This window comes from Plasmodium gaboni, assembly GCF_001602025.1.
Source record: "Plasmodium gaboni strain SY75 chromosome Unknown, whole genome shotgun sequence".
Lineage (NCBI taxonomy): Eukaryota > Apicomplexa > Aconoidasida > Haemosporida > Plasmodiidae > Plasmodium > Plasmodium gaboni.
In genome coordinates, this window is record NW_017385541.1 from 1 (window position 1) to 947 (window position 947).

At 27.9% G+C, this 947-nt stretch overlaps 1 pseudogene across 1 annotated transcript; it reads right to left on the reverse strand.

Moving 5' to 3' along the window:
* Window positions 1–947, reverse strand: PGSY75_0039000 (EMP1-like protein, putative; annotated as a pseudogene; the record flags this gene model as incomplete). Its single annotated transcript has 1 exon — window positions 1–947. A coding segment is annotated over one exon (947 nt), but the record flags the coding sequence as incomplete, so codon positions are not given.

Here is a 947-nt window from a genome sequence, read left to right on the forward strand (position 1 = left end):
ATGTATCTATTTTCTTATATATATTTCCAAATCATTATTTTAAAATTATTTTCCATTGTATCTGTATCATTACTTGTCCATATGCTTGTTCCTTTTACTATATCTGCTATATCTGCAAAACTGTATTTTGCAGCATTACATAATCTGTCCATTTTATCGTAAGATGTTCTACTATTATTTTTATCATCAGTTATATATTTAGCATATAATTCTGCCCCTTCAAATTTTGCTGCAATAATTAATTCAGTCAATAATTGTTCATTAGTGTAAATATGTTCAATACCTTTTTCTGTGCAATTATTAGAATATATTCTTCCTAGACATAACCGTTGTGTTCTTGGAGGTAAACAGGCACTTCCTGTTCCATCATTCCATCCATTTTTTAATTGTTCGCCAGATGTACCTTTTGTAGAACCACATATCCATTGTTTTACGTTTTTGTAATAGTTTTCACATGGCATCCCAGTACACGTTCCCGTACCTCGCAAATTAGAATTACTATAATTTATATTACATATTTCTGACAATTTTCCCTTACTCGAGATTTGACCATTTCTAGCTCCATCTAAATAGTCATCTTTTGTTGCACATATTTTCAATTTGTTTAATATCGCATCAATATAAGTGGATTTATTATTTTTTGTTCCAAATATATTTAATATATCTCTAGGATTATTTAGACATCCACAACAATATATTTTATTTGTAGAAAGTTTTTTAGGATCAAAAAATGCTTCTAAATGTACGTTGCCATCTTTTGTGCAATCATTGTCACTACATTTATATTTCTTTTTTGTTATTCTTTGAATTGTGTCCACTTCAGACTGATATGACGTTGGATTATTATATGTTTTGTGGCTTTTTAAATTTTCTCTACATTTAGTAAGATAATTATTATAACAAGCTTTTCGTTTATTCAATAATCGTTCATATTCATAACAATATTG